This window comes from Lampetra planeri, chromosome 4 (assembly GCF_965212315.1).
Source record: "Lampetra planeri chromosome 4, kcLamPlan1.2.h2, whole genome shotgun sequence".
Lineage (NCBI taxonomy): Eukaryota > Metazoa > Chordata > Hyperoartia > Petromyzontiformes > Petromyzontidae > Lampetra > Lampetra planeri.
Window position 1 is genome coordinate 25,582,899 of NC_136110.1, and position 27,845 is coordinate 25,610,743.

General features: G+C 41.9%; 2 protein-coding genes across 10 annotated transcripts in view; one reads left to right on the plus strand and one right to left on the minus strand.

Annotated features, from left to right (window-relative positions):
• The first annotated feature begins 803 nt into the window (after positions 1-803).
• LOC144718013 (actin-binding Rho-activating protein-like) lies at positions 804-2,749 on the plus strand. Its single transcript, XM_078593871.1, has 2 exons — positions 804-892; positions 1,499-2,749. The coding sequence occupies exons 1-2, from the start codon at positions 878-880 to the stop codon at positions 2,684-2,686; spliced, it is 1,203 nt and encodes a 400-aa protein (XP_078449997.1). The 5' UTR covers positions 804-877; the 3' UTR covers positions 2,687-2,749.
• Positions 2,750-4,543: 1,794 nt separating this feature from the next.
• The window catches only part of LOC144717860 (oxidation resistance protein 1-like), a 117,322-nt gene continuing 94,020 nt past the window's right edge, over positions 4,544-27,845 (minus strand). For 3 of the 9 annotated variants that reach the window (XM_078593579.1, XM_078593581.1, XM_078593578.1), the window contains 6 exons: positions 27,526-27,710; positions 25,574-26,307; positions 25,096-25,261; positions 19,919-20,081; positions 17,987-18,067; positions 16,458-17,239 (listed from right to left, as the gene is read on the minus strand). In XM_078593579.1, the coding sequence (XP_078449705.1) occupies positions 17,051-17,239; positions 17,987-18,067; positions 19,919-20,081; positions 25,096-25,261; positions 25,574-26,307; positions 27,526-27,710 (1,518 nt within the window). In that variant the 3' untranslated portion in view covers positions 16,458-17,050. Of the gene's footprint in view, positions 10,290-11,073; positions 11,148-12,020; positions 12,117-15,578; positions 15,732-16,454; positions 17,240-17,986; positions 18,068-19,918; positions 20,082-25,095; positions 25,262-25,573; positions 26,308-27,525; positions 27,711-27,845 lie in introns of those variants that run through there. The other 6 variants (XM_078593577.1, XM_078593575.1, XM_078593583.1 and 3 more) reach the window with 5 other exon arrangements.

The window sequence follows — 27,845 nt, forward strand, 5'->3', positions numbered from 1 at the left end:
GATTAACACGGTTGGTTACATACAGTGCGAATAAGATCAACACGCATACATAACATCTTGGCCATTGTGGAAGAGTAAGCCAAAATACCCTCTAGAGGGCCTCTATAGAGCTCCTTCTAGTGGAGGCCATTCCACAAGCAGTGGTGTGGGCAGGCAAATCGCAGCGCTGCACCTTTACATGTTTTTTATTACAAAAATATAGAAGCCTTTCAGATTGCAGAAACGTATGCAGTACAGTGGTATCGGTGGATGTGTTATGAAGATGGCACTCAGTTATTCATTGGATTGAAACCACTTTAAGGGCATGGTCAGAGTCTAAAAATAGACCGATGTTCACGGCCACCATCATCAATCCTCAAATATTCTCCAATGTTTTTCACAATCTCCGACGTCACAAACATTTCTAAGTATCAAAGATGTCCTCGACTCAGCACACCACTATAAATACTCTTTTTTTAAAAGTGGATTCTTATTTTAACGCAAGCTTTGTTGATTTGTCTGATAACCTTGGGATGGCTGCTATGTATTAAATAAATAAATCATATCCAGGAAGAGCAAACAATATTTGGAAGGTATTTTTTTTGTAATAAGAATAATGTTATCTCTAGATATAACCTGCCTTGTCTGCAAAAAAGATTTGTCAACACATGCGAAAACACAACGTGCCAATGCGTGTGTATGACCGTGTCACACGATCTCTAACTTTCCATGCCCTTTAGGTGACACACAAGCCAACCGGTCTCCCACTGGAGATTCCAGCCATACCAGAGTGGCGATAAATAGTATATCCAGCTGCCTGCCCTGCTTTCAAGCGGGCTCAACGAAACACGAATGAGCCTTCTCACCAAAGCCCTGCCGAGCGTTACTGGGAAACAAGATGAGTTCCTCGCAGGTTAGTCTGAGAAAAGATGTAGTTCGAGGCAAGATGCGCTCGCTCGCTCGCTCTCTCTCTCTCGGTATTACCGCACAGACCATGAGCTGAACGAATCGGTTAAAAAAAAGAGCCATTGGCCATTTGAGCACAAGGTTATGAAATGTGGGCGATAGGAATATAGTGAGCAAAACAGCATAAACAATACAGAAGTCTGCAACAGAAAATGGCAGGCAAAGTTTTGGAGACTAGATTGAAAACTCATTTCTTTAAAGCTGATTGTTGTGTATAGTTTGTTGTCCTTTCCGTGCACTTTCAATTGGCACGGTTGGCTGCGTACGGTGCGAAATAAGTTCAACACACAGTACATACAGATATGATGATGGAAAGTCTTGTGCTGAGGAAGGCCGGTTGCCAGGATAGGTATTGGAGTGGCCTACACGAGTTCGGGAAACCAAGGGAAAGACTTAATACAATATCGTGGAATACTATCAGGGCAGATTTTGGAGATCGCGTGTAGACTGTGCAGCCATCCGTGGGACCTGGTAGAGGTCAAACGTTTTGGCGAGGTGTGGTGGCATCAACGTATTGACCATGGTAACACGTCTCGCTCTTTGACCTTTACAGGTAACGTTGAAAAGAAGCACCAAAGACATCGTGCGGAAGATCAGGTGTGTGAGCATGGTGAACAGCCTTACGAAGGGCTGGCAGCAATGGGCTCAGGAGAATGAAAATAAGCAATCTAATGAACCCACAGGCTGGGCGCCTGGATGCGAAGATGGCGATAATGGCGAACAGTGTTCCTTCACGAGAAAGCTGTCCGTGGACGCAGAAAACGCCGCAAAGAAAGAATTCACAATGCCAACGTTGAAAAACCTTCAGCCCGATTTCGTGCCCGACGTGAACACGTCCATCAGGACTGGAGCTCGCGAAAGGGGCAATGGACGGGGCGTGAAAGAGCAACGCAAGGAAATGACCAGCATGCTGAAGAGCCGCTTCGAGCCGTCGGCTCAGGAAAACCAAGGGAAGCCCCCGAGTGCGGTGGACGACAAGCTTTATCTCCTGAGTGACCGCATGTCGCCCACGCTGAGGCGGCGGTGCAATGGCCTCGTCTCGGAGCTGTCGACGGGGTGGCGTCAGGCGGAGAAGGAGGACGGCGACAGTGGCTTGAGCTCTCTGGAGGCCAGCAGAAACAACAGCATCGACGGCGGCGACGTCCTCGCCGTGGCGCGGGGGGAAGGCAGCGCCCGCGAAGCCGTCGAGGCGACGAACCACGGCGGCGGCGACGACGGCGGTGGCTCGGAAGCTCCGGCGATCGGCATTAAACGGTCGTCCGCGAAACCTGGCACGGACAGGTCAAAGGGCGGGAGGCAAAAGTCGCGCTACAGCCGCGTGAAGGACCTCCAGAGCGGCTGGGCCAAGTGGTCCGAAGACCACATGGAGACGCAGAAGCTGAACCCCTTCAGCGACGGCTTCGACGCGGAGCACGCCCTGGCCACACGGCTCCAGAAGGGCGAGGAGGGGTACGGCCGCCCCAAGGAGGGGACCCTCACGGCGGAGAGGGCCAAGAGGGCCGAGCGCCACATCCGCCGCGAGATGGAGGACATGTGCTTCATCATCAATGGCATGGGCGTGCAGGGCCGCGACGGCAGGGTGCGCATGCCGTTCGGGGAGCTGTTCGATCGGTACGTGCGCATCTCCGACAAGGTGGTCGGCATCCTGCTGAGGGCGAGGAAGCACGGCATGGTGGACTTCGAGGGCGAGATGTTGTGGCAGGGCAGGGACGACCACGTTGTCATCACGCTGCTGCGATAGCGGTGCAACGAGTCGGTGGTGCCGGAGGATGTCAAACAACGCATATTGTTCGAAACGGGTGGCTTTTGTGTTGCCCTAAAATCCAAAAAGTTGAAAGCCATGGACAAAAGTTCGTGGGTTTTTTTGAAGTGTGAGAAAACACGCTTTGAGATTCATGTTTAAGGTGTCATCTTGAAATTGTACGCTGTTGTCGGATGTGAAATGTCGCGAATTTTGTTACGTTTATATCCCATATTAATGTTGTGCAATGTTTTCCTCTCACTTCATGTAATATGGTTTCATTTTTACTGTCAAATTCTATAGATACATGTCACTCAAGTTTAATTTCACCTTGCTTATTAACACATGCAGATAATTTATTTGTATTTATTACGCATGTATAGCTGTGCCTATGCCATGTCAAATGTTATTTTATGCAGTTTTAGGGAGAGAAAAAAAACTTGCGGAACATATTTATATTATTTCAATAAATCACAGGCATAGCACAGTAACACTAAAATGCAATACATCACGTGTATACGTACTTGCTTCAATATTTAAATACCCTTACTATTGCAGGCACTAAAAATGATGTAATAGCTGTATCAGAATACTGGAGGAATCCGATGAGCTATGAAGCACTTTTGCACAGATGTCCACCTAATCTTTGTTGACAATTCCTTGGCCTGCGGCTGAAAATTTATATCTGAAAGCTTAGGAACAGTTGGAAATGCCGAGTTTTATTTAGAAACCAAATAGATACATGTGAATAATTGTAAGCTTTATTTTTTATAACTAAACATTTTTTTTTATTTGGTTAATAAATAGGACTGGACAAATTGAACTGTTTCTAGACGTTCAGATTATAATGTTCAGCCGCAAACCAAGTAATTGTCAACAAAGTACAGCGTGCTTCAAAAAAATGTTCACACTTCCTCGAATTTGCAACAACACCACAAGAAATGTGCCTCCGGGCTCTGGAGGACCACCTGGAGAAGATTACAATGATGGCGAACAAGTGGAGACTTTTGAAAGCTATTAACATGCATTTATCATGTTACAGTGTGTAGTGTCCGTTCTTTTTCCATTAAAAACGATAGTCCCATGTAAGTGTTAACATTTTTTTGAAGCAGCCTGTGTAATTGGACATGACTTAATGGCTGTACTACTAATAAGTGCCCCCTAGTGCTGTGGTGTTTTCTGGAGGCCTCTTAGAAGGATGATGGGGAGGGGAGTGGGTAATGGCCTCTGTATCTAAAATGATAAGACCCGTCTTGGCACGCCAAGCATATCTCCGCAACACAGATGCTCTTTGCCCTATGCTGCCCTCCAAATCCGGAGCAGATAAGCCGGTGTATTGGCTCCAATGTCGAGCTGTGATAGAAGTCCCCTGCTAATCTGCATCTCACGCCCAGAGAAAAATTATATTACTGGTAGGAACCTCCTGGTTACACCAGCCCACAGGGGATTATTGTGCCCGTCCGTCGTGTAGGGAGCGGCTGGGTGAGGAGAAAGGGGATGGGTGGGGAAGGTGGGGAGGGGCTGGGTGAGAAGGAAGGGGCTGGGTGGGGAGGGCTGGGTGGGGAGGGGCTGCCCTTATAAAACTCAACGTTTAACCTACTCACGCCGGCGTGTGCCCGCCCTCACAGTCGGGCATATTTGCGGAATACACCACGCCGCCGTTGACCCTGGCCATTGACCGAGCAACCCAACGTTCCTACCAGCTCCCTCCGCAGGAATGTGTTTTGCTTTTCGGTATGTGCTTTGAGAAAAGAAAACATGTCCCTGCGGTCAAGAAAACTGTTCTTCACATTAACTATAATTTTCTATTAGCCTGTTGCTGTACGTACCGGTATGCAAAAAAATGTAGCGACATCATTTGCGTTTAATTATTTTTATTAAGCACATTACACTGTATTTCCTACATATACAGTGGTAAGAGTATGCATAAGGTGGTACAGTGCCTTAATACAACCACACAACTTATTACAAAGGTGGTCACGATATTTAAGAGTCTAATTAACAACGGAGTGCATCAACTACGAAGGAAACACCATTCAATAAACCCCATTTACCGTTTTGGTGCACCAACAACAATGCATAAAATACAGCAACTCCTTTCCAAACCTGTTAATTAGAAACCACAACATAAGTACGAATGTGCCTTATTGCAACTTCCATTGTCCTGCTATGTACACAACTAACCGGTGTTTAAGGCCAATGCAACAAAACTTTCAAGGCTATTATTCAACCAAACGTGTGTGTGTGTGTACCATAACACCAAAGTTTTACACCATTATAATTCCACGTTAAAGCTGTAAAATAACATTTAAACCACACATTTTTTTTATTACTATTAAATTCACCTGCAGAACATTGTCCGACTACAGTGTAAGTTTCAAACAGTCATTTTCTTAAATATATAAATATGTATATATATAGGATCTGGCATAGAAGCACTGCACAGACAGCATCACTGGCTATTTAAGTATACAACACCTGCCGTAAGCAGTCGAGCACTGCCAATGGTATAAAGCATTGGGAGTGCCCACCTGCAAACAGCACATTAAACAGCACGGTATATACTATTCTTAGACCTCTGGTCATTTTCAATTTAAAGCAGCATTATTTAAAGCAAAATAATTAATAGTACTTATCTGTGGAATATGAAGAACTTGGCGATTTTATGAATGGATGTAAAAAAATATATAAAGCGATTACCACAATCGACATGTAGACGTTTCCTCCAGATTTTGAGACTTAATTTATCAGACAATTTCTGGAATTGTTAAAGATTGTATTAATTCAGCGACTGCGAAGGTATTCGCTCTCAAATATTTTTGGGTTTTACCGCGTGTTGTGTGTGACGATGTTCGACGTTTCGCTCCATGCGCTCCGAGCTTCTTCAGGAAGAGGAACTGAAGAAGCTCCCAGCATGCGGAGCGAAACGTCAGACATCATGCCGAGCAACATATGGTACAACGCGAAAACATATCACAGCTTTTATTTCATGCAACTCTTCTGGAAATGATATATTTTTTTACAAAGGAAATCATTTCACAAAACATTACAGAAGCCCACGTGGTGAAGCCTTGTAGACAATTTTAGGTGGACAAAAAATTAAGGCCGTTGTCTTAAAATGTACTTGCTCAAAGCTGACACTCAATTAAGAGGTGGTCATGCGAGACAGAGGTTGAGCTCCCGCCGACATCCTGGATTTGAATCCAGGCAGTCACACGTGGTTAAAACCGGGATCTCAAGTCTAATGACGTTATGGTCTCAGCGGGTCACCGATGACTGCACAACACAACCTATGCCATTACATTTCATGTCGCACTGAATTGTATTTTAATTCCAGCTGTGAGAATTTAATATCGTTTTCACTATTATCCAACAAACATTGCTCGCGTATGCTGAGCATGTGTACTTCCCTCTATTGGACGGAAGAGCACTCAATTGAATGGATTTCAGAGGTAACTCTGCGATATCAAATTCCATGGGCCACTCACTAACACGGAGACGGTTTTGCGTTGCTCTGCGAGATTCGTTACATCAACATGATTCCGAGAGCATAATCGGGATACATTTTGGGATATTTTCCGAAGTATCCGATTTTTACTGGCCTTGTGGTGACAGCGGCAAGTGTTGGAGTGGCTATCTTGGGGGGAAAAGAGAATTGTCCAGAGCACAGCCTTCCATCTAAGTACGCGATGGGTTTTTTTAAAGTCGATCACTGGCAGCGTGCATGTCCACTTGCCATTTTGAAGCTTGGCTCTACAGAAGATAAAAAGGCAAGCATGCAAATGCTTGCTCACACAACTACTGGTAGAAGGGCTTCCACGAGAGGGCGTTCTAGAGAGCCCTTCTAGAGGGTATTTAGCCGACTGTTCAATGATGCTCAGACATCCTCCACACTTTACACATTCACATGCCACCTGCCAAATCGACGAACTCTGGAATGGACCATTTGTATATTACTGGACATCTTTGATAGCTCATCGGATTCCTCCAGTATAAATATTCAGATTTTGATATTCTGCTGGGTGGACAGAGGGAGGCAGGGGGGATTTAATAAACTTGCACGTGGTTTTAACTGGCGCCCAGAAGATGTAAATCAAACAGGCGACCTCTGAATTCAGCTCCGAAACACCTTAACGAAAGTGTGGACCATTAACGAAAGGAAACATGAGAATTTAAAAGCCTGCAGAAATATATCGCGTAAGTGTTGCCACAAATTATAACACTGGAGACCAACTACATGACATTTGCGGGAACGTCCACAGTGACGTTGAAACACCGCTCCAGTTCCGATGGTCTGCTCGCAATCCCACCCTGCAGGTCTTGTCATGGCGAGAGCCAACAGCAACAGTGGTGGATGTTCAGCGTCTCACTGTGTATTACGGTATAAGAAACCAACATAAGTCCCAAAATCTTTTGATGAAATGTCATCAGGGATGTTTACTTGTGGCTCAGCAATATACATAAAACACATTTTAATTGCATATATAGAATACAACATCAAATAATACCCTGTTCCAGTCGCTCTGGCTCTGAGAAAACTCCATTAAAACAAAAGTCTGTGGATGATGAACATCGATCTCTCGCTTAAATATTACATCCAGTTGAGACTTTTAATTTGACAATGAGGTCCTGACTTTTTAGACGATGTATCCACTCGTATATAACCCATAAATGTGTCATACTATGAACTCTGGTAACTGAAACTAAAGTGCCATGAAGTTCCAGAAAAAAATACACATTCTAAACTGTGCATTCTGCTAAAATCGATTTCACATTGAGATTGTACAACGCTTGGTACCAAAACTGGCCAATCGCACAGATGATCGCGATGGTGATAACGGTCACAAAGTTGACGGCTGCAATCATAATGGTGAAATCATAGTTTTAATGATAATGACGGTGAAGATGCAATAAACACAAATATAAGAATTCCAACTAAAGAAGTTGTGTACGTTGAAACTATTCTTTTTTTCTCATCACGGAAAATATGGCAATGCTATTATCTATACCATATGCCTTTGAGATCAAACATCTCCATGAACTGTGACTCGTGTACCATAGGTCACAACAACGCACACAATTGGCTCTACGAGTTCGCAGGAGCACATGAACGAATACCCTTGACAGTGAAATTAACAAATGATTGTATTTGGTAATTACATCACAAAAACCAGCAATGGGTATAATTCCAAGGATTGTTTTATTTGCTATTAATACTCGAAAGCCACCTGTCACTCAGGACAGTGAGGTTTGCATGTCCGGTACAATCTAGGCTGTTTTAAACCAGCATTTTGTAAACCATAACAGATTAAACTTTATATGTATATATATAATTTCTCATTTACTTTACATTCATAAATGTACAACAAAATATACACATTAGCAGGAATGAAAATATTAAACATTCAAGTTTACTTCTTTTTTTTCTTCTTCAATTTTTCTCTTTTTTTCAGTGTTTTTAATGATTTTTATTGAGCAATCATAATGACTGCATATTAAACGGCAAGAGCATGTATACTGTATATACTGTAGATACAAACTATTGGGGAAAATATAGGGAAAAAGAAAATATGAACCAGTGCATTCATAGTTTGAATGACCTACTTTTTTCATGACATAAAATACAGTTCCATACTGACAGCAAATCAATAGACCACATTGTCAGAATTTCCAAATCAGCATGTTCAACAACAAAAACTAAAAAATGATCCAATTAGTATCAATCATACCCAACTGTATAGTATAATATATAAACAAAGTGATACTTTTTAAAAATAATTTCCTTGTGGTTTTAACTGTTTTATATGCATTCGGTATGGAAACAATATCTACACATGCCCAACGAAAAATTAAAGGAATAAAAATTGCAGGTCAACAGTTATTGTGCTACAGATACATATGGCTCTAGGACATTACAGGAGTGGGTTATACAGCTACAGTATAGTGTAGCATGCCTCGGTGAGTCAGACACGACAATGGAGAGTTAAGGTACTGTTGTGAGACCATTGTTGCTTATTGAAATAATCTTTTTCCCACTGAAATTACGAACACGCACAAGATACTCTTGCAGGACGATTTGCAGCACTACCCAAAATGCCCCCTCTCTTAACCTCTGGTATTGCAAATGACAGGCAGTTGTTGCGATGCGATCACAACAATAGCCGACTTTACACATCATTTTCAAAAAAATCCTTATGCACTTAGCTATCCATTAACCACCACAGCAACACACGCCTGCTTGGCAAGCATTTAAAATATCATTGCATTCTACTTACGTCCTTGCAGCTTCTCAGATACCATCCTTTTGCCATTGTTTTTGAGACGTGCTTGATATTCCGGGGAGTTTGCTCTGCTATGTTGTACAATGCACTCGATTGCACTTACTGCATGCCGGAATGAAATAAATGCTCTTGCATATAACATAGTCACCAGCACATATATTGGATTCACACACCATCTTACGGATTAAGGATGTCACTGTGTTTATATGCTAGCGCCATCTGAAAGCTTGAGAGAATCCGGAGTACGACTGTATAACTCTACTGGTTTATCACGGACGTTATAGACACAGACTCAATTAACTGGCAGACCAAGCAACACAATATACAATATAATGCACACCATTATGTGTACAATATACACTGCATTGTAGGATCACCTTAGCATTGCTAAGCATTGGTTGGGGTTAAGTATAAACGTGTGCAAATAGCAACAACATTTATTACTTTCTATTAGTATTATTATTTATTAACACGTAATCATGTATTTGCTCAACTTTATTTAATTGGCATTACCAAGTACATACAATGTTGTTATAATGCAAATTGTGTTCATGTATGTTTCTGTTGGGTTAAGCCGTAACTGATGTTGTTGCATTTCACATCTCTCTCACGTAAAGCTCAGTGGCATAACCTTGACTGTTTGAAAAATTGTTGGCAAAAATTCAATCGCATCTTTCAAACCTACAGGGCATAACACCATAATGAGCTAGTGACTACTGACACCAAAGCAACGTTAAATATTCAAAGTTATACAACTCATTATTTCAACCCTCATTATACAGTCTGAACAGCTACATAAGCAGCTGTGATGGGTGACTATAACATAATCGCATAATCTGAGGAAACGACAGAGAATTGTGCCACATTATAAGCACACAACACAATGTACGGTGCACCGAATCACATCGGTATATCTTTTACTCTTGCTCATGCTGATGTTAAAAGGCCGATTGTGTTGCTCCACTGCTGTTCACGTTGGATTGTATGGTTTCCTATTATGCATAACTTTCACGTCTACCACTGAAGCGGTTTTCGTACATGATGAGTCAAAATACAGCGGCACCCAAAGCTCCACCGTGATCAAATATTATTGACATTGCAAGTTATCTATACAACATCAACAGGTATTGCAAAGAAGCCACAAGGAGATCGGATTAAACAGCCTGGACAGCCCCGTAGTGATCCACTATTCAAACAGCCAAACTTCAACCTCCTGGATGAAGAAGTCTTCTTTCTTCGATAGCGTTTCATTATTAAAGGTTTTACAGAAGTGACTCCGTCCATGATACAGGTCTTCATCCAACCACAAGCCAAATTGTCCACTGCAACAAACAAAGACAAAGATCCCCCGTATAGCCTTCATACACTGTTGGGGCAAATGTTGTTAGTGAGCTCCTATGAAAGGCGGCACGGCACACGGAGAAGGTGGTTGACCAGCACCACGCCGCGGCTGCCTTTATCTCCAGAGCGCCGATGTTTACACGCTGCACCAGGTACTCATTTGAGGCTGAGTCGACCTAAGGGGAGGCTCAAGACCGGTTCAGACAATCGTAACTGGTGTTGGCCATGAGCGGGAATCGAACACAGGTTTCCGGGTTCGTAGTGCAGCGCACTAACCGCGACATTGCCGCTCTGCACAGAATCAGTATCGCTGCAACAAACAAAGACAAAGATCCCCCGCATAGCCTTAACAGACTGTTGGGAGCAAGTTCTGTTTTCTAGCCTATGAAAGCCAGCACGGTACACGAGGGGGTGGGTGACCAGCACCACACCCGGCTGCCTTTGTCTCCCCAGTGGCGATGTTTACACACGGCACCAGGTACTCATTTGAGGCTGAGTCGACCTAGGAGGTGGCTCAGGACCCGTTCAGACAATTGTCACTGGTGTTGGCCGTGAGCGGCAATCGAACACAGTCTGCCGGGTTTGTAGCGCAGCGCGCTAACCGCGACATTGCCGCTCTGCACAGAATCAGTCTCACTGCAATAAACACACACGTACACAAGTGCACGTGGGCTCACACATTCGGGGATTAAAATAGAAATGGTCTCTACCGCTGTCCGCTGAGCAATAAACCCCTGTGATGCTCTTGGTGTACGAAGGACTAACCTTCCGCCGCCGATTGCCAGCGAGTCCATATCTCCTTTAATGAAGAATAGGTTGTCGCCAGTCCATTTGTAGCACTGCAATGGGAATATGTGCGATGAGGCAAAGTCAATGGGATGAACGTGTATGTGTAATTTCCTCTTACTGAATTATGAGGATAAACATCTCGGGGAATATAACCTTCGGAGGTGAATGTGTGTGTAGTTTTTTTTCAATCAGTGACAGCAGGGAGCAGATCCTATCGAGCAAAGGATAAGATCTCATGATGCCTGTTACTTGAGCCCTGTTTTGGCTCAAATACCCCCTATCGATTTTCATTGATTATTGGAGATTCCAGTCATTGTCTTCGAACTGTGTTTTTTTTTGCAGCGCTTAGTGAAACGCTTTGTACATTTGCTAGCATGTGCTGCAATGTGTATAGGGACGTAATTCTGAACGCATAAATATATTGTAATTAGAGAATAGTAAAAATAAATGCCATTCACTGTATCCAGCACTGCTTGCGTGGGTGTCATCAAGGAGAAGTGTCGATGATGCTGATTACGGATTTTTAAAAATATACAGCACAGCATGACCAGTAGACTCTACTGACTTAGTGAGCAGTAGTTGCGTAGAGATATGTAAAAAAAAAATGAAGGTATGTTTCGTAACATGTCAGATAGAGTTTATCAGTCTTCCATATAGCGAGAGAGCAATGAGCAATATTAATGATTGTGTAACGATAGAACAGGCCAATGCGGATCTGTAATACGACCAATAACCGCCGGGAATAGAACATCCCCACTTCCCACAGAGCAAAGGGCACAGTGACTCGCACATGTCAAAATTAAATCAATCAGCTCGCCTTTAGTGGCTTGTGGCGAACACATTATTTTAGTGCAAAGGGAGGTTCAAATTATGCATTCGGCTTGTAATTGCTTTCAGAGAACAATGTGTGTTTCTTCACCAACCTGATACTCTGGGTTGAAGGTAAACAGGAAGGTCTCCCCTGTGCCATAGAAATGATCGCTCACTTTGAAGGGATCAGATGAAAGCGCTCCAAAAATCTGTACGGTAAGATTGTTGAAAAGAGCAATCAGTCACCAGTTTCTAAATGTCATACTTCATACACTTTTGGTTCTTTCGGTAAAGTCACGTAGGTAAAAAAATAAAATAATAAATAATAAATAATATATCATGATAATATATCATTATTTTTTATTTTATTTTTCTACATAAGTGACTTTACCGAAAAAAGCAAAGAATATGGATTCCTGCAGTTACGAAAGCTTCAAATCAAGATGTCATACTTCCTTTACACGCAAAAATGAGATTATCGTAGTTATGCAATGCACCCATTTTTTCATTTTTTTATTAATCTTCACATTTTTCTTACGCAAGCTATGACTCTTGAGAATGATGCTACGCAGGGGGTCTTTGACGAATGCCCTTGCAGAAATCCGAATGCTTGCATAATATATAATTCTCCAGCGAAATCATCTCAGAGCTGGGTAAATTGTGCAACTGAATTGGTGTGAATTTAATGGCTCGCAAGCTTCATTCGTCATTACGTAAATGACAGCTCATTCATTCATAATTAAATTCCATTTTTTCCTCATGTTAATTTGTAAAACTATACAAAGGCTGGCTCAATTAGTTCCTACGCAGCTTTTTATCAGGAAGTCATGAAAGCAACATGCACTTACATTTAGCAAATAAGTGAGAAAAGGACATCGTTTATGGCATTGCAAAAAGCATTAGGCGGAAGGCCGAATGAAGATGTTGCTGTCATTAAAAATAAGAGAGACTCTTTCAATGACGCAAATGCATTTGAGTAACATATGCCCTATTATCAACTGTATATATTTATTTAAAATAGAACTAATAAATTATCAGGCCTCGACTAATGTATTACGGGCTTGCAAAGCAACACGACTTTTCGTAGCTGCACTTCGTGTGGTCACTGAGTAAACGCTAAGTTCTGATCAATCCAGCCGCCGCCTCTGGTTAAATGCAAAGCCGTTACTCTGGGACATTTTTTTGTCAGGCTGTCTCTGGTGTAGGCCAGTTTCAAAGACAGTGCACACAGCATGTCTGTTTGCATTTTTTCCAATTATGTGTGGTCAATGCAGACTTGATGCTTTGTAATAGTTTTATATTTGGTGTTTGAACATCTTAATACCTGTATTTATATGCCATAAAGGGTAATAAAGCCCTTATTATCACCGTTAAATATAAAATGCTGCAGTTTAAGTTGTTAAATTTCATGGATCTTGCTATATTTATAGCAACTTTAATATCTTGACGTTTAAATTATGTTTATTGAAGCCCTGATAAAAGCTAGCTGCATTAAGCGTCTGCAAATACAACAATGCACCAATAACAATGGCCCAGCATAAGTCATATTCTTATAAGAATAGGTTTTTCCCCTTTTTTCAGAATTTTTTCAGAATGCAAACAAAACACATACTCTGATAAACCATGCATTGTCCTTGAAACTGATGAGTCCACACCAGAGACGGCTTTCTTTTGAGCCTCGTCTCAAACGGTGTTAGACCAGAGGACGCCAAAAGGCGTACAGCTCAAAAGACAATGCACTATCAGAGTAACGAGAGCCCGGGGTGAGCATAGGTCCCATGATGTAGATGCTCACCCCGAGCTCTCATTACTGTGATAGTGCATTGTCTTTGAGCTGTGCGCCTCTCACATTCTTCTGCTCTCATTTTACGTCGTCATCCCCCTTCCCATGATGCAATTCTGCTGCTGCAAATGAAAATATTTATTTACGTAATATTGTGTATCCATATTTGAGGACTGGAGTTCTACTCTCTGACTGCTTAAACACAAAGCAATTTTTTGATTATTTAGTTTGTTGTCCTTCCACTACAACTCCGATTGGCACGGTTGGCTAGTAATGTACGAAATAAGTTCAACGTACATACAGACAAGGGGAAAAACGTCCGATATTGATTCACAGCTGTGCATGTCATCTCCCTTCTATGTGCTAGGGCACCAGTATGAAGCGTTGTTTCCAACTATGAATCAGCACATTTGTTATACCCTGAAAGGTCATCATTGACAGAAATGTGAGCCGATTATATGTTTTACGATACAGCATTAATTACGAATGTGGTTAGCGTTTGTGATTTGTGCCAAGGCCCTGATGCTGCATAACAATTTCTCGCGAGCAGCAACATATACTGAGTTCAGCAAGTGACTACATCTTCTTGGTTCTTTCGGTAAAGTCACGTAGAAGGGAAATAATAAAATAATAAAAATAAAACATAATAAAATAATTCTCACGACATGGCCGAAACAATCGTGAGAATTATTTATTATGTTTTATTTTTATTATTTTATTATTTCCCTTCTACGTGACTTTACCGAAAGAACCAAGAAGATGAATCCCTGCAGTCACGAAAGCTTTAAATCAAGTGACTACAGTGAGCATTTTTAACACTTCACTATTCAATATGAATTATCTCGGCACATTGTGACGTGGAAGCAGAACGTTGCTCAGTTGGGATATCTACCGCTTTACTGTAAAGGAGATTCTGTTTTGCTTTGAGGGCATTGTTACATATTTATCAGACATGTTCGCTTTACACAGACAAACCTTATTTTCTAGCTGAACTCTTATGAAGTGCCTGGGGTATTTTAACATCCTCAAGTTACAAGGACAGCAGCAAATTTTGCATCGTCCACATATTTGTGACAAAAAAAATTGTGTAAAAAAAAAAACCCAAGTAGGTTGCGAATGTTTAAACCACGGTATTTCCATCTCAATGAGAGGACCGGCTAAGGTTGTTGGTGGCAGCACTCAACATCAGCGGAAAGGATCAAATGGAGAAGCAAGGGAATCTATGAAGGCAAAGACTGACTCGGCAACTCAAGGATAGGATGCTCAAAGTTTTTCGGACAACGAAACATAAAGCATGATAAAGAAATCGGCAAGCTGCTGATGTGGAGAACATGGAAGAAAAATACTCTTAGGTTTTTTCGGTAAAGTCATTTAGATAAAAATAATTACTACAAATAAAATAATAGAAATAATAATAGAAGTAAAATTATAAATCACGACGTTTCAGAGGCAACACAAGTCTCCGTCATCAGGTGGGACCGTCACAGCTATATTTACTGTATCATTTACTTGATACAGAGACTTGTGTTGCCTCCGAAACGTCGTGATTTATAATTTTATTTCAATTATTATTTCTATTATTTTATTTTTATTATTTATTTTTTATCTACGTGACTTTACCGAAAAAACCTAAGAGTATGAATCCTTGCAGTCACGAAAGCTTCAAATCTAGAATGGAAGAAGAAACAAAGCAACAGAAGCACAAGCCAACGCTGATATCCTCTGCAGAGACAATGGGTTGGAACCGGAGGAGATGGCAAACATTACGAGACTGGAAGCTGTGGACCTTCATCGTTCTATCTGGCAGCGATCGGAAGGACCTACTGAGAAGAAGAAGAATGCACGGAGGGAAGTTTAATATCGTAACTGATGACTCAATTATGCTTACCTGCCGGTCAGTGTCTTTAATCACAAGCAACATGGGGGAGTCCAGACCAACCATGGTGCGGTAGAGGGTTTTAAGGCTCATGCCATGCTTGGATGTGCTATAGGCGAGCGTCCATGGGTATCCCACCGTGCGAGGGGGGAGGTTTGCTGCCAACTGCAACACGAAGACACACCAAGCATTTTTGTCGAATTATTATCAAATGTATTCACAGATTTCAGCCCGTTAATCAAGTTTAAATGGGCCACTGACTGCCACGTGAATTTCACAGAATTTATTTTGCATCATTTCCACATGAACCTGGAAATATTCATAAAGTGCAGTGGACCAGAAAAGTTTAAACTAGAGTGATCAGTATTGATTCCCCATATTTATCTTTTGGTGTAATTACTAACTAAACGTGGTATATAATGTTCTATATTAATACAAGTACTCTCTGACAATGGCAATGCATAGAGATAAAAGGTGTCAATGGTGGCTGACATGATTTGTTCTGGAGTTTTCAAGTATTGTCTCGTTTTAATGTCTTGGGAATACAGCCACCAGATCCGTTTCCTTTTTTCTGATACAGGAACTCATTGATAACAAAAACACAACGACCACCATCGCTAATGCCATGCAACAGTCACTAAGTCCCAATCAACAGGGTGCCTTCGACGGCCTGCCATCCTGTCCACCCACAGATGTGAATGTCCCCACAGTGACTTGATGTTGTGTTACACTAAAGACTATACTCTAAGTTATTTCGGTAAAGTCACGTAGGTAAAAAATGAAATTAATAAAAAATTAAAACATGATTTTTTAATTTTAATTTCATTTTTTACCTACGTGACTTTACCGAAAGAACTAAGAGTATGAATCCTTGCAGTCACGAAAGCTTCAAATCTAGAACACTAAAGACTGTGATGAAGATAATTTCAACATAACGTAAATTGAAAGTTTATTTGATATTAAACGTGTGAATAGTGAGAACATGAACAACTGCCGCTCGAGTAAGCCGAACAAATTCACACAGTTTCATTGATAGGATTCCAAAAACAGCAGGGTGACAGTTTATTTTCACTCCGTTCAAAATCTGCAGTACATGCAGTGCAGGATGTATTATTAGCCAAGGCTGAGCAGGGAGATGTGTGTGGCTGACCCATCGAGACTGGACCTTTATTTAAGCACAGCTCAATGGAGCTGTGGCATATTCAAATATTCATGAGTAGCGTGCTGCTAACAACTGCTCTTACTTTTAAATAACAATAAAAGGAACTGGGAGCGGGTATTTGAACATATATTATTAAAACGTGCAACAAAGTAATTATACGAACAATGATGTTTAGATCATGTGGCCTTCCTGTAATGAACATTTCATCTTTGGAGTTTAGAGTCTGGCAAAAACATTTTTTTTTGTTTTACTTTCATCGCAATGGGCCATTACATGAACTCAATTAATTGAGTCCTGAGCTTGGCTGCGGTTCAATCACACTTCACACTCGGGGTAGGAGAGTTAAGACAGATAATGAAAATGGTTTTTCATCGCCACATGCCTTATTTATGTGATCCTGTTCCAGTATGGAGCTGGAGCTGTTGAGGACTGGTTTCCATGCCTCTGGCCCTAGATCAATGGTCGAAGCCATTGGGCCATGCTGCCTCTTTGCTTCATCTGCAGTCACGATCTATGTGTGCGAGTAAGCAAGTATTAGAACATATACACACACACACTCAAGTTCTCTCTCTCTCACATACACACACACACTATCGCGTGCAAGGAAATTACCCCACTCAAAACACACTCGGGAATTCTAATAGTTATTTGCAAAATATGTTTTGTTGTTGTTGTACACGCTTGTGTGTCTTGACATGTGATGCACACCAAGGTATGACAGTGAAAAAAGGATCAATTGAATGCACCGTATTCAATTGATAATTGTTGCCATCACCATATAGTGAAAATGATTATTAGCCAGTGTGTATCAGCCAGTATCATCATCTTGCACAAGCCATGTTTCCTAAAAGTGTACAGTAGCTGCTAGGCTTACATTAAACGAGCCATCGCAATGCAACAGATTCTGTGGGTATCTGTTTGCAATTGCTGATGACTGTGTTTGATGACATGATATTACGTAGAAAATTCCCTCAGCTATTTTCCATTGCACAATTCATTTAAGCAGCACTTCAAAAGTGTCTGCAGATTATTAATTGATTAGTTACATGGAGCAAACAGTTTTTACCATTAGCATCTCCTGGAATGCATGGTGTATTTCATAAGGGAATTTTCTAGAGTAAAATAAGAAACCCAAAATAACCACAAAGACATGCATAATTTGACAAATAAAACACAGCGGGACGCAGCAAGCAGTATTATGAGTGATAACAATGAAAGCAACAATGATAAAAAAAAAATCACTCCTAGGTCCTGCCACCTTCAGACGTTTGCAGAGGTTACGGAGCTCTCCAGAATTAAGTTCATCAATTCTGCGATGGTACTCACTGACAGAAACAACCTAAACAAACAAGACGCAGGAGGGCACAAGGAAACAAAAGACAAACACGTGGCTCCACAAAATGGACAACTTTGGCATGGACAAGAAATAAAATAAAAAAAAACACGTACATATATAGCAACATTTAAAGCTGCTACACTGATCACTAGTTATCACATTACTCCGAAAAGTCGGGATTTTTTTTTCCTTTATCAAATATTCACAAGACTACATGTTAGAAGAAATTTGAAAGCGCAAGCTTGGTATATTAATGTATTCAAATGGGCAACTATTCACACTATTAATATTAATTTCTCAAGATTTATTACTGCCATTACATACATATATATGTACTCTCTATATAAAAACACGTGCATGTATAGGGCGGCCACAAGCTATGTATTAACATAGTTACGGTTAAAAATTTTATTAAAACCTGTAGAGACAGCCCCGTGTTACGTCTACTATGCTCAAGATCAATTGATTGTGATGTGGGCTTGTGCACACACCGCATTAACTATCCTTATGGCGGTACCCCGGGTTACCAAATAATACAAAATGGGCCGAGGCAATTAAATATTTTATTTCTGGGATACCATTTTTTCCCAGGGGTGTACTTAACTCTGCAGCTGGGGTACCAATCAATCCTAAATCGGTGCTACTCTGCGATGTCGAAACGCAGCGAGGACGATTGCGCTCAAACCCTGAACGTTCGTACGCACCGTGGTGGTGCATCGTGTACAGCTCGTCGAGATGAGTCGATTGCCGCATCGCCGACCATCAACAGACTAAAAATGACTGCATCGCTATGGTATCCCAGGGTACCGCCATAAGTGTAATTATGCAATGTTGGCCGACAGCATCAGACTCAGCCAGCCCCAAGGGCTCACAGTCAAATAGTTCACAGCGAAAACACTTTATCAAATATAATTAAGCTGTATTATTGACATGTTATTGCAAGCTGTATTATTAAAAAAACAATAAATATCCATACAGAGCTAAGAATAGTGCCATTATAAAGTCACTTTCTGTAGGTTAGGCAAAGTAACCATGACGAAACACGAGTGGAAAAACCAGAACACTTGTTTTCTTGCGGCTATTCGGCATCATTTAACTATTTACTATTCACATCCATCGTGAAGCAGGTGGTGATTTGTTCCATTACATTTTTGATACGCACTTTAAACTGCATTTTTTTTTTTACGACGATAATGCAGTCATGTTCTGGAGTGATGAGCACATTTCAAGAGCAGTGTGAAGTTGGCTAAAATGTGCGATTGCAGAGACAGAGATCTTGAAAACGTCGTTCATGACATTTGGGCAATAACCTAATGTTGTCAGTCTTTCATGTTCACCAGCAAGCAAGATAGGGGCATGCCATTAGAGGGACAGGCAGGATACTTTCATGAAAATCAAAGCTCTCCCTTGGAAGGGCACTATTGCGTCTCAATTGGATCTCACCTGCTGTTATATACAGATGTGATTTATTAGTGAAGTAATGCGTGGCCTCGTGGTGAGCAATGCCAGGTGTAACCCAAGCATGAGTTTTCTCGGTGATAACTTTTCTATGTATTATACCACCCCCCAAGGTCCTGAAACGACACACGTCTCCATCCAGGGGAGAAAAGTATTGAAATACTCACTAACCTAGAACTATAGACAGAGTTGTACAGTTAAAATCCAAAAAAAACCCCTACACAATGTCCAAAAACTAGAACCATTTTCCAATGTGACAAGTTGAACAAAGCACAGGGAAACTATTCGACGTTCAAGTGCTGTTATAAATACTAAAATTCACTGTACGAACGTTTCTCTGAAAATTAGACCGGTGGGTTAGTATTTACGGGCAGGCTGCTGGGCTATGGAACTTACCTCCCATTCCTTCCCAGAGGCCTCGTCATAGACGTCGTCGATCATGTCGGACTCCTCACTCTTCTCCACCACCACGAAGCCGGGCTCTTTGCCGGGCTCGCCCCCCTCCACGCCGTACAGCTCGGGACTCCACTGCACGAAGAAGGCGAAGAGGTGATCCGCCCTGCAGACACACGGACAGCGGGAGCAGCCAGGTCACAAATATCTTTATAACAATTTTTCTTTTTATTTCACCAGGTAAGGCCCACCGAACAAAATAGCTCTTTTTCAGAAGCGACCTGGCCACAAATGATAGCTCGACGAATAGGCATGTCACGTGGAAATTTATAGCAGCCAAATACTCTAAACGCGTGTTAATTAAAAATATGGCGGGAAAAACCGGAGGCCTCGGAGGAAAACCCACACTGTCACGGCGATCAAACCCACGACCTCCTGTATACCAGGCGAAGTCGTTAACATCTCACCACCGTGAAGATCAAAGCTGTTGATGCCACCGCACCTCGTTAACTCTTTCGACCATCTGCCAGACCACCCCACAGGTACTGCACAAGTCTTGTGACCTCAAAAAAAAATCTGCCCAAAAAGTATCCCACTATCTGGTCGTAGGTCTTCCCATTGGCTGTCAGACTCATGGAGACCACTCAGATGCCTGTCTCCTTCCCAAGACAACCTCTGCTGCTTGAATCCACAAAAGAGAAATGCAATTAGGTACGCATGGCCAGGAGTAATGTCAACCGTCACAACCGCCACAACATTCACGCTCGTCGTCATCCGTTACGTCGTCGCACATTTTAGCCAGAGTAAATCTTGAAAATCGGTGTAGATATGTATCACTGGCAGACATACAGAGATTTAAAAACCTCCAATTCAGATTCTGCAGGCAAATGATGACATTTGGAAAATTTACTGGTACATTTTATGGTTACGTTAATTATATTTGGATATATGTTGAACAAAGTGCAGTTATTTGGCTCCAAAATTAGTTTATAATCAAACAATTCTTAGCATGAAATTAAATATTGCGTGATATTAAATTAACCTGACTATAGTAATAACACATTTAACAACCTTTGTATGAGATATAGTTTATGGGCAAAGATCTTAAGGCCTAGGGCAATATAAAACATAGTGTTATATTAAGGCTCAAATCAGACACGGTAAACTCAAATTAAGGCTAATAGGGCTTTGTTCAATAAAAAAATAACACTGAGTAACAGAAGACACATTAAGAGTGTGTGTGTGTGTTGTGACCTCAGATGCACTGGATGTGTTGGTTAATGCACAGATATCCTGTGCTACTGTTGCACAATATATGCAGCCTATAAATCATTCCATTTAATGGCCATGGATAGCCAAGAACAATACACTTTGTGTAAAATAGCTGGCCCAACATGAATTAGTTTAATTAGGTAATGCTTGGCATCAATTGAGATGACATCATTGTATGAAGTCACCAGCCATGGCTGTCTATTCTATTGCTCTTTTGCATTGCGAGCTATAAATGGTTGGACACTAAAGGGGCTATCCTTTGAGCACGTACGCAAAAATCTGACACAACTTGACCCCTCCCCCTCCCTGTACGCATGCGTACTTTTTACACCCCCCCCCCACACCTGCGTGCGTACGCTTGACACCCCCCCCCCCCACGAATCCTATAGAACGGCCGATATTTAATCCATGCGGAAACGATCAAGGATTAATCATATTAACGTGTTTAAGCAAACAGATAGTCCACCGCCGGAGTATTGTAGAGGCGTACTTACATTGTCAGTAGACCCCTATACACAAGCATACGCATTTGGGTTAACCCCCCCTCCACCCATATAAGATTTTAAGCAAAGATACAAAACTACCATATAAATGATGACAACATATTTTCTAAGTTTTCTTGTACTTGCTTTAGGTTTTATATCATTATGGACGGGCCAGGGGTATTAATAAAAACAGCGTATCCATGAACTGCACAATAGTTATAATACTTTCAAGTTATATACTGTAGTGTCATTCATGCAAAAAGCATCCCATAACGCTGTACATTAATTATAAATGAGGACCAAATCCCATATACAGCCACTACCAAGCAAAAAAAACTCTACTACCGTGCAAAAGAAAAAAAATGAATAAACAAATTGATTAATTTCGATTTAAAGCTTTCGTGACTGCAGGGATTCATCTTCTTGGTTCATTCGGTAAAGTCACGTCGAAGGGAAATAATAAAATAAAACAATAAAATAATTCTCACGACGTTTCGGCCACAACGCAAGCAGCCGTCCTCCGGTGAAGAACAGGTCTATTATTTCCCTTCTACGTGACTTTACCAAAAGAACCGAGAAAATTGATGAATGGCACCAAAATAAGAAGCAGTTTCCCCAACAAAGAAATACTCAACCAGTCTGCAGTGAGACACTTGCCATCTGATGGCAAGTTCTCACCAAGTCCAGACTGCACCAATGACCACACTCGCACGCTTAAGCACAACCTTGGGTTACCTTCGAAGCAGGAGTTTTCTCTGCAAGTGTTCCCGTCAAGGCCTGGACGCACCGATGCGTACTGCATAACGTGCGTGTGCAAATATCAAACGCAGAGGCTTTCCAGCACTGCAGACCACTCCACATGGCCAAGCGATCACGTGGGTGTCCGCAAAGTCAACAAGTAGAGGGCGGGACCCATCTGGTTTAAATTTGCCATGTACCAAGTATGTCCCTAGCGGTCACGGTCACAGTAAATAACCAATGGTGGTTTTAACACCACCGGCAAAATGACTTGTGTGTTATAAATACCACCTTTGAAGGGCATAGCATAGGATATAAACCGGAATTCCGGTTGGGCTTTCTAACATTTCTCCTGCCTTATACTACGTATACAGCAGTGCCGTTGCAAATGTCGAAGTCCATGTCCCATGAGTGTGTATATGTGTGCAGGGACATTTTGTAAAAGTATTAATAAAAAATACGTAATTTTCCCATGAGACATTTATACCATTTGGCTATTTTTCGATTCCTTTGTTCACCTCCTGAAATAAACGATTGATGCAGTTCAGATTGGCAATCACCGTACAGTTATAATTTAAAAGTATGCAATTGTCGATACAGCAATCTCACTGTAATATAAATCAGCAGTGGCGTTAATCAAAGCTGCTGTGCCGTTTAGCGCATGAAAATCAACGTGGAAATATTTAAACCCTTTCATTTTGCACCAAGTTGAAATATTTCTCGAAAACTACAGCAACATCGTTTCGCCCATGAAGTCATGAGAGTGAAAACGGCTGACGTCATCCCAATGGAGACCGTCAAGCAAATAACTTTTAAATGAACAAATTAAATTAATTAACTTGAAATAACTAGTTCAACCTAACTTTTGAATTCACCTCCTGCCGGTCACTTTTTAAAGAGCCGTACATACCGACACGAAGAAGTCTTACGCGTCACAGGGGGAGCAACGTGTACAGTACGCGTAATAAATGCAAACGCCGCATTTATTTCCATCAAATGGAAGAACAACAAACTTTCAGACACGATAACATCACCACATCACAGTTGCTTATTATGTACAGCGACAACCCCCCGTGTCACTGTCAACCGAAGGCTAATCTCTTTTTTACCGGTTTGTCAGATGTAATTTTCACGTGCGATTGGATTTTGGTAGCAAAGCCTAAAAATGGCACCGAAAAAATGGGCGACGACACATTATACTGTATAGTCTTGGTTCTTTCGGTAAAGTCACGTAGAAGGGAAACAATACAATAATACAAATATAAAACAATAAAATTCTCACGACGTTTCGACTGCAACACAAATTTGAAAAAAGTGTCGGTTTTTTCAAATTTTCTTGCTGTGTTTTTCACACCTGATGATGATTACTTGTGTTGCAGTCGAAACGTCGTGAGAATTTCATTGTTTTAAATTTTTATTATTTTAATATTTCCCTTCTACGTGACTTTACCGAAAGAACCAAGAATATGAATCCCTGCAGTCACGAAAGCTTTAAATCAACATTACACTGTGTAACAAAAGAAATATATTTTTTGGTTCCTGGGTAGTAAGTTTTATTTTTTAATTGCTTATGCCTCAAAAGTACAGAAAATGGCTATTATGCCCCACAAACTTTGCTTTTGTGACCAGGACAGTGATATTTTGAAATGTACCTATTTTCAATGAGAAAACGTGTGCATTTGTGTCATTCCTTCACGTCCTGGTCACAAAAGTAAAGTTTGTGGGGAATAATCGCCATTTTCTATACTTTTGAGGCATAAGCAATTGGAAAATAACACTTACTACCTAGGAACAAAAATCGTGTTACATATATAATGCGCCACTATCCCAAGAAAGGGCAGGCCTCCTTCAAATTCCAAAAACTGTCAAAATAATATAATTTTGTGTTGGATATACGCCAGCTCCGTCGAGTGGACAGAAAAATTGTACTGTATCTGACAGCACAAGTGTGTCTTGGGTGTGATACTCACATTAGGGAAATTACCAACATGTTTTTATACAAGCAAGCCCCTTGTGCTCACCACAAAGCGAAGCATTTTTTTTACAACTCGTGGTTCAAATTTGCATAATTCCAGAGTTCTAGAACATGGGTTATAGCCATGTATATTTTAAGACAAGGACAAACAACCCAGACTTGGCAGGCCGGATAGAATAAATGCTTCCACATCAACCAATCTATTATACGAGCTTGTAAATTGTGCATCATGTAGTTCACACATCTGTTGATTTATTGGCATGTTGACAACAAATGATGGAATGCACCCTGGGATTTTGCTGTCAACCCAATGCTATATTGCCAGACACTTAAAAAAAAGAAGCCCACTCTCAAATGTGTTTTCGCATTGTACGGCGTGTTGTTGGATATGTCCATTGTTATGCTTCAGTTCAATTGCTGAAGAAGTTACAATAATATTGATGAAATCATGATATAATATCAGTACCTCAGCACATGGGCGAAACGTTGGGCATCACGGCAGACACCACCCAGGAAATTCCAAATAACATCGGCGACCTTTATAGCAAATACGCAAAATCATATGTTGTTCCAAAACGTCCCCATTTGCCAAACCTGAGACAGTCAATAGTCCAGAGGCACATTCTGTTGTTTTAGAACAGCATTTCAAAAGCGTTTGAAAGGGCAGCTGTGCGAACCGAGCGTGTACAGACACGTGTTTTTTTTCTTACCTTTCCTGTGGCACGGCAAACCAATATTCTGGTTCAGTATCCTTCTGGGCATACTGCTGCATGCTGGCCTGTGCATGCGTAACGAATGTCTTCATCATGGGCTTGCCCACTCTCAAGCACAGGAACATGACTGCCTTCTTCACCCGTTTTTCACTGGAGAAGACATCTGCAGGGATGACAGGAAAACAGAAGGAACAGTTCATGACAGTGGGTTGCTGCTCTGCAATAAATGCATAAACGTCACATTGCTAGTGTTTTTAATACATCAATGTACCGACATTTAAAAAAAAATCTAAGTAATTAAGAGTAACATTCCAGCCCAAGCACCATTCCACTCATCTCTCAGCAGAAAGTTCAGTGCTCCAAAAGGGGTTAGAGGTTTGCAAATATATATTCTAGGAAAGACAATCAGAGTTGTGTTCAAAAATAAATTTGTATTTCTTAGGTTATTGCAAAAGATAAACAGATAGACACTCGCCTGCATGCTGTATGTTATCTCTCTGCTCTCGCGTATGCTGCAATGTGTGCGACTTCCACATCTTTCTTAGCTCCTCGAGTTCTTCTGACTGCCCTACAACTCCCTTGGCACCTTCGTTAACTTTCTCAGGCTCTTTTTCGACTGAAGCATTTGGTTCAGATTCTGCCGGGGCTTCGGCGCCCGTCTCTGGTTCAGCGGACGCCCGCTCGTCTTTGGCTTTCTCGCTGCCGTCCAAATGATCGCAGGGCTTCGATCCGTCTCCGTCCGCTTCAATAGAGACCTCGTGGCAGGTGGTCTGTGTCGTGGTATCACTGGAGGAGCCTTGGCTCTCGGTGCTGTTCAGATCACGGCCCCCTAGAGATGCATCACCGGCATCCTGCGAATGACTGGTGACGAAACCGCTGTCGCCCGTGGTCCGAGCTTCGTCCTGAGCAGAACCCGCACACAGCTCCGGCGGCTCTGAAGCCGTGAGCGTCTTGTCAGAACCACTGTCGGCAAGGCCCTCGGCTGACCTCGATGACTGCTCGAGTTCATCCGAAGAGGCGACCTCCTCCCGAATGGGAGACAACTCCGATTCCGTGAACACCTCTTCCGACAGAGACTCCTCGGTGCTTTTTGGTGCGGTGCTTGCGCTGTCGTTGCCCGCCTCCACGAGCCGGGACTCCCGCTCCTCGCCGTGTGGTCTGATGCTGCTCGTCTTCTTCCCCAATGCCAAGTTCATCCACTCTTCAGGCCTGTTGATAATGAGTAATACGTAATATTTTTAAAAACTTTCTTTTTTAAACACGCTTTAATAAAATGTACCGTACGAGTAATGGCAGAACTCCACGACTCCAGGAAGTGGCTCCGAAGCTTGCCATAACGTAAGGGACCGTGGTGATTTACAGCCAACGTCAGTTGAGCGTGGACAATTAGACCCAAGCCGAAACATAACATATAAAAAGAATGTTAAAAAATATATAATTTGTATTTTTTATGATAGAATATAGTATTGTCATTAGTATGACATAAGTATACCAAGTTTGCAGTCGATACCACATTGGTAAGTGGGTTAAAATTGAGTTCCAAGATTTGAGGATACAACAACAACAACAGACAGAGTGAGTTAATAAAAAGCGTGTAAAAACATACCATCAACTAAGAAAAATTGCACATGTTACAGAGCTTTTAGGAAAAGTAGCATGTTCTCCGAATATTTATTTTTCAGAATATTTATTTCTATAAGAATTTTTATGTATACTGGAAGAATCCGATACGCTCTAAAGCTCTTTTTCACAGATGTCCAGTAATATTTATTTATATCAGAATATGTATTACTGGTAGGAACCTCCTGGTTACACCAGCCCACAGGGGATTATTGTGTCCGTCCGTTCGTCCGTCGTGCATCCAAAAATGGGAAGGATGGGGCTGGGTGGAGAGGGGAGGGTGGGGAGGGGCTGCGTGGGGTGGGAGGGGTGGGGCTGGGTGGGAAGGGGCTGGTCACCCCGTGGTGCCCTTATAAAACTCAACGTTTAACCTACACACGCCGGCTTGTACCCGCCCTCACAGTCGGCCATATTTGCGGAATACACCACGCCGCCGTTGACCCTGGCCACTGACCGAGCAACCCAACGTTCCTACCAACTCCCTCCGCAGGAATGTGTTTATACTGGAGGAATCCAATAAGCTATGAAGATCTGTTTCACAGATGTCCAGTAAGGACAGGTAAGAACGTCACAACAACAAACAATACAAAAACATGATAGGAGTGCCAAGTATAGGAAATGTAAACAAATCACTTTTTTTAAAAACCCGAGGTATTAACTTATTTTTGAGAAGTGACCTGGCCACAAATGATGGCTCAAAGAGTGTCTCATCATGAGTTCCGCATGCGCTCCTCCGCACGAGTGTCACGTAAACATTTATTTTTGCCGAACGGTAAAACCAACTGGAGACAGTGAAAATTAACGCACATCGGAGTGACATCCTTTATCTTGGTGTTGACGATATCGTGGTACATGGCTGCAGATATCACCTCATCCATTGGACAAATAATTCCATACTCCTCACAGCCGTTCGCTACCACCAGGGGGTCAAGCTTGTGAGGATCAAACATGATGTTGTTTGGTGTGACCAGAAGCACCCCTCCCACCACTCCCTGCAAGAAACAGAAATGTCCACAGTCAGAGGTTACAAAACCATTAACACCGAATTTACACGTAAGACTGATTTCTGTTCAAATTTGTCAGCATCGTTTATGAACTATACCACACTTTTACTTCGAGGTGCCAGT